The sequence below is a fragment of the Lutra lutra genome, chromosome X, assembly GCF_902655055.1.
Source record: "Lutra lutra chromosome X, mLutLut1.2, whole genome shotgun sequence".
Classification (NCBI taxonomy): domain Eukaryota; kingdom Metazoa; phylum Chordata; class Mammalia; order Carnivora; family Mustelidae; genus Lutra; species Lutra lutra.
Genome location: NC_062296.1, coordinates 15,945,264 through 15,953,372, shown reverse-complemented (window position 1 = coordinate 15,953,372; position 8,109 = coordinate 15,945,264). Strand labels below are relative to the sequence as shown.

Sequence of the window (8,109 nt, the reverse complement as noted above, 5' to 3'; positions counted from 1 at the left end):
TTAAGAGCGGCGGCGGTGGCAGCGGCGCGCGCTCCGACGGCTTCCCTGGGGCCCCGCCCCTTTCCCGTGAGCCCTCGGGGAGTGGTCCGACCGCGGGCGGCTGCGGGTGAGGAGCGGGGCGGGGGGCGGGGGAAGTCATGGCTCGGCGCGGCTGGCTGCGGGCGCCCCTCAGCCGCCGCGGTGGTGGCGGCGGCGGCCGCGGCCCCGGGGCCCACCGGCTCATGCGGCCGTTCTGGTTGCTCCTCGCAGTGGGCGTCTTTGGCTGGGCCGGGGCTTTGGACGGCGCCGGCGGAGCGGCGAGAGCCATGGATGAGGAGATCGTGTCCGAGAAGCAAGCCGAAGAGAGCCACCGGCAGGACAGCGCCAACCTGCTCATCTTCATCCTGCTGCTCACCCTCACCATTCTCACGATATGGCTCTTCAAGCACCGCCGGGCCCGCTTCCTGCATGAAACCGGCCTGGCTATGATTTATGGCAAGTGCCTCAACCCATGTCCGCCCCCTGGCGCTCCCCCTTTCTCTGCCCGTCGGCTGCTTCGCCTCCTCTCCTGGCCCTGCCCGGCCTGTGTTCAGCTCCCCTTCTGATTCCTTTCATTTTCTGTCTCGCTTTCCCTCCCACCCCCGTTTCTCAGCCTCGTCCCCCCTTTTTCTGTTATGCCCCCGTTTCTCTGCCTCACCCAATTTCCTCAGCCTCGCCCCCCGTTTTCTCTGCTTCTCACCCCCTTTCCTTTGCCTGTCCACACCTTTTTTCCATCCGACCCCACCCCCTTTTTCTTCCGCGCACCACCCCCCGCCCCCCTCCCCCGCCTCTGCCTACCAAGCTTGGGACCCGGGACTGAGGATGGGAAGGGAGTGGGTGCGGTGTCTCAGATTGGGCTGGGGACTGGGGGAGGGGAAGACAGCGTAGCGATCTATTTCTCTGGGGTGTCAGTTTGTTTAAGGTCCATTGAAGCTGCAGTAGTATCTCTACCGCTCAGCATCTGGCGTCCTTTTGGAGCCGGAGTCCACCTATACCCATCACCCAGCTCTTGCTACGCCCTGTCCTTTCGAGGTTGAGAATGAAAATGTTACCTCCCTTGTAGCCCAAGTGAAAACCCGAATGCAGAAAAAGCTACCAGGAAGGCTTAGGGTATTTTTAATGACATCCTGATTTATTGTACTATGCTCGTAATATCTGATTAGGATACGTGTAGTCTACCGTCCTAATCCAGGCATACCGAGGTGAGGACAGGAAAGAGTTAAAGATCTCCCAGCAGTGTGTTGTACTATACGGGCGATCAGGACAGTTCAGCCAAACAGTGTTTAGGAACACCACGCATATGCGGTATGGGTGACTTGCTGGTGCCATAAGGTTATTGACGGATCATTGAGTAAATGGTTTCAGTTCTGGTGTCTTAGTGTGCTTTCTTTTTGAGGTTTCTTATTTATGTATTTTTATATTTTGGTCTTAAGGCAAGAAGAGCAAATCAAACCATGGGCTCACAGGCATTTTGGCCTGCTGGGAGGCCTCCTGAGTGGTAAAGATGCATATTGCTGTCTTAATGTGACTGTGAGGGTAGATGGCTGAAGAGATGAGGATGGACAGACAGTCCTTTCAGCGAGGTCCGTGAGTGAAGATTATCTTCATATGAACAGGCTTAAACTGATGAGCTTGCTGAGCTTTGTTTCCCAGACTTGCAAATAGGTAGAAGCAGCCTTGGCACAAAAGAGACATTTCTCCACGACCCCGCTCCCCAGCCCTTCCCAGTAAATACAGACTTCTGGAACGTGCATATGTGCATCTCAAGAGTGGCAAAACAAGGTAGTTGTGTGCATCAGGAAAATACATGAACTCAGGCTTATTTTTCATCTGTAAGGTAGTACGATTCTAAGCCTGTGTGCAAATATCTCTGCTCCATAGGATTCTTAGTTTCTAGACATATTGGGTAGTTTTCTTACTTCATGTTTTTTTTGCATTTTACTTGCAGTGCCCCTTAAGCTACACCTCTCTCTATATATAATTTCTCTGTATAACAACATATGATTTGTATTTGCTATACTGAATGAACATTTGCTAGTTAGCCAACTACGGCACAGAAAATACAAAGAAATAGAAGAGCCCCTCCTTCAAGGCACTTAGCTTCCTTGGGTAGACAGGTCACATAAAGAAAATAATGGCATCTTGGGACACCTGGGTGGCTCAGTCGGTTAAGCCACTGCCTTTGGCTCCGGTCATGGTCCTGGGGTCCTGGGATCGAGTCCTGCTTCGGGCTCTTTGCTGGGCGGGGAGCCTGCTTCTCTCTCCGCCTCTGCCTGCCCCTCTGCCTGCTTGTGCGTCCTCTCTCTCTCTCTATGACAAATAAACGAATAAAATCTTCAAAAAAAAAAAAGAAAGAAAAGAAAAGAATGGCATCTTAAATTCAGTTAAATGCCAAATGAGTATTATGGTGTTAAAATAAGGAGCTGATCATAGAAGCCTCGTTGCTCCATATGGGGAGAGTATGATGTAGTGGTTAAAGGTGCAGGGCTTTAGACCAGAGGTCCGCATTTTTTGTGTGTCAAGGGCCAGAGTGTAAATATTGTTGATTTTGTGGGTCACATAGGTCTCTGTTGCATTTTCTTCTTTTTTTTTTCCTTTTAAGAAAGCTAAAGAACATTAAAACCGTTCTTAGCTCTTGGGCCACACAAAAACAAAACCTCACTGTGGTTTGCCAACTCCTGCCTTGGAGTCAGACCAGGGTTTCTGTCCCACTGTGCTAATTGTTCCATGTGATCTTAGGCAAGTCCCTTACCCTCTTACACTGTCACCTGTAAATTGGGGGAAATGACAGGAGGGTTGTGAGGAAGAAATGTTTTTAGCTTAGTATACCTGACCCCTAAGTAAATGTTCAATAAATGATAGCTTTGATACTATTATTATTGCTGTTATATTGCATTTTCTCAGATCAGGCTCAAAACATTTCTTTTAATTCATTAGTCTTATAAGTTAAGAGGCAAACACAGTTTTTTTTAGTATCAAATACAGACTTAGAATTGCCCTGAAAATATTTGCTCCTTGGTAGTTGATGTCATTAACTTCCTCTAACTCTTGAGCTAAATAGGAAAGTGGGATTACTGACTGCATTTCCTGACATTTCTGGTAGTAAAAGGTAACGGAGTAGCTTAGTGTTAGTATTTTGTGAAGGAAATACAAGGGTGTCTCTTGTGGAATATCAAGCGGAAAGGTGTTATCTGGGAGTCAGATCTGGGTTTGATTTGCCACGACTTGGCATTCTTTAGCCTGTTCCATTTTCTCAGTACGGCATTGGGGGCTGTGGATAAACAGCGTCCTGAATAACTCCCAAGTCCAGTTTGAGAATAGGTGGGATTGGGTCAAAGTATTTTCAGTGCCATAGAAACCGATGTTTTCTAATCCTAATTACTGTCTGCCATTTACCTTTTCTTTTACTCTTAGACCATCATAGCTGTTAATATACTAACTTAAGACCTGTATTTTTCTGCTTGACTTTTGGATGAAAAGGCTCCTTACTCTGCGACTATCCAGCCCTCCACGATTCAGCCCACCAATGATTTTATTTCTGTGATGTCAGTTTAGCTACCTAAATCCTGGAAGAATGCTATTTAAAATAAGCCTCTCCTTTATCTTTTTGAGAATCAAGAATAAAAAAAGAAAAGATTATATTGTGATCAGTTTCTAGATTGTAATATAGCCTAATTGCTCTAGTTACAAACACAATGTGAAAGCACCCAAGGGTTCTGTTCACTGGGCTAGCTTGCTTAAGAAGCTTAAAAGTGAGTCACCATTAGTAAAAATTGTCAGGGTAGTTAATTGAGTCTGAAAAGTGATCACTCACTGTAGTGTGTTTACAGATGCTATAGAAAGCAAGAGACAGGAAAGAAATATTTTGCCTGAAACTTCCAGCATCCAGAGTCCTATGCTTAACTGACGTGATTCATCAATAAATATTATTGTCTTTGACATATGAGATATGGTGGGAACTACAGATATGAATCATCATCCCTGCGCACAAAGCACTTAGGATCTAGTGCCTTAATAGATAGTGTTCATTGAGCATTCTAATGTGTTCATTTAAACCCCCTAACAACCTTGTGAGATGGGTACTATTATCTCTCCCATTTTACGTATAAGATAATTGGGGCAGAGAGAGGTTAAATGACCTGCCTGAAGTCACATAATTTCTAAGTATTGAGCCAGGATTCAGACCCAGTCAGTCTGGCTCAGAAGCCCCATTCTCTTACCCCCTAACCTTATTGCCTTATATTGAAGTGATAAAACTTAAGTATAAAGATAAACAGTTAGTATTATCATCACAACATATAAGGAAACTGAGGTTCAAGGAGGGTTTATTGACCCTAAGATCACAGACTAGAACTTGATGGAGCCAGAATTCATGCATCTGACTTTCAGACTTGTGCTTTTCTGCTGTACTAAATTTCATAAGATCATATATGTAGAGAAATAATACTTAGGTTGTAGGAGTTTTGGAGGTAGATTGTGAGGGAAGGCTATGAGGGAGTAGAGACCTTAACCACTGGAGCAGTTCATTGTGACATGAGATGTTTAGAAAATTGGAGACTATGGACTCTGAGAAACAAACTGAGGGTTTTAGAGGGAAAGGGTAGGGGGATGGGTGAGCCTGGTGGTGGGTATTAAGGAGGGCATGGATTGCATGGAGCACATAAACAATGAATTTTGGAACATTGCATCAAAAACTAATGATGTATTTTATGGTGACTAACATAACACAATAAAAATTTTAAAATAAATAAATAAGAAAATTAGAGAGGCTTGGGGTACCTTGGGGGAGCTCAGTCTGTTAAGCGTCCGACTCTTGATCTCACCTCAGGTTTAGATCTCAGAATCATGAGTTCAAGCCCTGTGTTGGGCTCTATGCCAGCATGGGATGTACTTAAAAAAATAAAGGAACTTTAGAGAAGCTTTGGAGATAGAAAAACCAGATTCAGTGCTGGTTTATCACTTGATGCCAAATACTGGTGGCTAAGTCATTTATCCCCATTTTAGAGATAAGGAAACAATGACTGAGAGATTTACAATAATATCTACTACATAAGGTTATGAGGGTCAGATAATACATGCAGAAAGAATTAAGATGGGGATTGTTTAGTTCAAGGTGCTAAGTGAGAGAATTCCCTTCGAAAAGAGGTTGATCTTTCCCCAGAGCGGGCTAAAGAGAAATGAGCTTGTGTTGACATGGAGAGGCTTGGAATTGAGGCAGCTTACATCAGATGACCTGTGGCTTCTCCAAAAAGGAGATAGTGAGATTGAAGATTTGAGAAGGACGATAAAGGTTGGAGGAGCTGCTGTAGAAAATGTGGTAGGAGACAAAAAGTTGAATAAACACATGTAAAACTAACCAGAGGTCAGCAAAGGCCTTGCCTTTTTTGGTTGTCTTGAAGCCGAATTAGCTTTTTTTTTTTTTAAGATTTTATTTATTCATTTGACAGAGAGATCACAAGTAGGTGGAGAGGCAGGCAGAGAGAGAGAGGAGGAAGCAGGCTCCCTGCTGAGCAGAGAGCCCGATGTGGGGCTCAATCCCAGGACTCTGGGATCATGACCTGAGCCGAAGGCAGAGGCTTTAACCCACTGAGCCACCCAGGTGCCCCTGAATTAGCTTTTAAAACAAAATCTAACAGCATTCTTCAAGAAGTAGACAAATATTATATAATAAATATACGCACATACATATGTGTATATAAATCTCTGTGTACATACATACACATGTTAATCTGTAGAAATTTTATCAATTTTGACCACATTTGATATCCCAGCAATATTCCTTCCATATTTTGACTATCAGAGGCTTTTAGTGTCATAGCCTGGGAGAATGGGCTGAGATCCCTTAGAAAACCAATTTCCATTGACCGTGAGCCCCATACAGTGTTGGGACCCTGGGTGATACACTGAGTTCTTTATCCCTGGGAGGAGGTCCAGCACATGAGGGTCAGGAATGTGTAGGAGAGGTGGGACCTTTCTGTTTTGTGAAGGATATCTCTTTGAGATTGTATTCTTTGTTGCCTGTTAGTGATAATTTTACATTTCGTGATATCAGTATTTTTTTGTGCCTCTGTCTGTGTAGGAGGCTGGAAGTTTCCGCCTTATCCCCGAAACAAAGCACTCTTTTTGTGTACTGCTCTTCACTGAGAATTGCTTTAACTCTCTGATTACAATTTGACCTTTCACAGAACCCAAATTAACTTGAACTATCAACTTTATTCAGAGAAATTCCAATTTTTCAGATGTCTGATGCTGTAATAAAAGCATCTCAGTTTTTTCCAACCTAAGTAATTATTCTCCTTGCTGAAGTTTTAACTGCCAAAGTGTGTGTTTCAAATTTGTCCAAGCGCTGAGCCCTCCTCAGGGCACGCAGTGACATTTCAGCTTTGAATCGGAGTGCAAAACTGGTGGATACCATTCCTTCCACAGTCGGCCTTAAGGACATGGACAGAATTTGTGCCACTGTTATCATTATTTTTTTTGTATTTTTTTATTATTTATTTTTTAAAATAAACATATAATGTATTTTTATTCCCAGGGGTACAGGTCTGTGAATCGCCAGGTTTACACATTTCACAGCACTCATCATAGCACATACCCTCCGCAATGTCCATATCCCCACCACCCTCTCCCGTCCCCCCACCCCCCAGCAACCCTCAGTCTGTTTTTTGAGATTGAGTCTTTATGGTTTGTCTCCCTCCCATGTTATCATTATTTGTAGTAGCTTAGCTATGATATTGGCACAGAAATATAAGGGGGGTATGACTTTTACTGAGCCTCTTGATTAGGAGACCTTACAGGATAGTAGAGAAAAGAGCTCTTTTTGTATCATATAGGCAGGGGGACTATGGATCTATAGCTTTTGCTCACCAAGGTTGTGCTTATGAAACCCAACTCATACCCAACCATCCCTTTCTAATTTTGTATTCTAGAGGTTAGCTACCCTCACAGTGTATCTTTTATTTTTTTTTAATTTTTAAATAAATGTTTACTTCTTCACTAATTTCTTCCACCTCCCACACCCCACCTCTGGCAACCACCAGTCTGTTCTCTGTATCTATGAGCTTGGTGTTTTGTTTTGTTTTAGATTCCACATATAAGAAGGATCATAAGGTATTTGTCTTTCTCTGTATGACTTATTTCACTTAGCCTAATGCCTTCAAGGACCAGCCATGTTATTGCAAGTGGCAAGATTTCATTTTTTATGACTGAATAATATTCCATTCTGTATATACACCACATTTTCTTCATTCATCCATGGATGGACACCTAGGTTGTTTGCTTGGCTTGGCTATTATAGATGATGTGGCAGTGAAATTTGTGGGTACATATATCTTTTTGAGTTAGTGTTTTTGTTTACTTCAGGTAAATACTCAAAAATGGAATTGCTAGACCATATATGGTGGGTTTTTAACAATTTTTTTGAGGAACCTCCATGCTGTTTTTCATAATGGCTGCAACAGTTGGCATTCCCCACCAATAGTGCACAAGGGTTCTCTTCTCCACAGCCTCGCCAACACTTGTTATTTCTTGTCTTTTTGATCTTAGCCATTCTGACAGGTGTGAGGTGATCTCATCATGGTTTTAATTTGTATTTCCCTGATGCTTAATGATGTTGAGCATCTTTTCATGTACCTACTGGCCATCTCTGTGTCTTCTTTTTTTATTTTTTAATTTTTTTAAAGATTTTATTTATTTATTTATTTCACAGAGGTCGAGCACTAGTAGGCAGAGAGAAAGAGGGAAACAGGCTCCTTGCTGAGCAGAGAGCCCAGGACCCTGAGACCATGACCTGAGCCAAAGGCAGAGGCTTAACTCACTGAGCCACTCAGGCACCCTCTATGTCTTCTTTGGAAAAATGTCTGTTCAGGTCTTCTGGCCATTTTTTAATCAGATTCTTTTTTTTTTTTTTTTTTTTTTGCTAGTGACTTATGTGTATTTTGGATATTTTTTGTCCATATATATATATATATATATATATATATATGGGGGTATTAGTCTCTTAGCAGATTTTTGACTTGCAAATATTTTCTCTTTCATTTATTTTCTTTTTTCTTTATTTTTTCTTTTTTTTATTTTTTAGAAGATTTTATT

At 42.8% G+C, this 8,109-nt stretch overlaps 1 protein-coding gene across 3 annotated transcripts in view; it reads left to right on the top strand.

The window, feature by feature from the left end:
* Positions 1-59: 59 nt before the first annotated feature.
* Positions 60-8,109, top strand: part of SLC9A6 (solute carrier family 9 member A6) — a 52,766-nt gene continuing 44,716 nt past the window's right edge. For 2 of the 3 annotated variants that reach the window (XM_047715234.1, XM_047715237.1), the window contains exon 1: positions 130-474. In XM_047715234.1, coding sequence (XP_047571190.1) covers positions 138-474 — 337 coding nt within the window. In that variant the 5' untranslated portion in view covers positions 130-137. Of the gene's footprint in view, positions 107-129; positions 475-8,109 lie in introns of those variants that run through there. The other variant, XM_047715235.1, reaches the window with a different exon arrangement.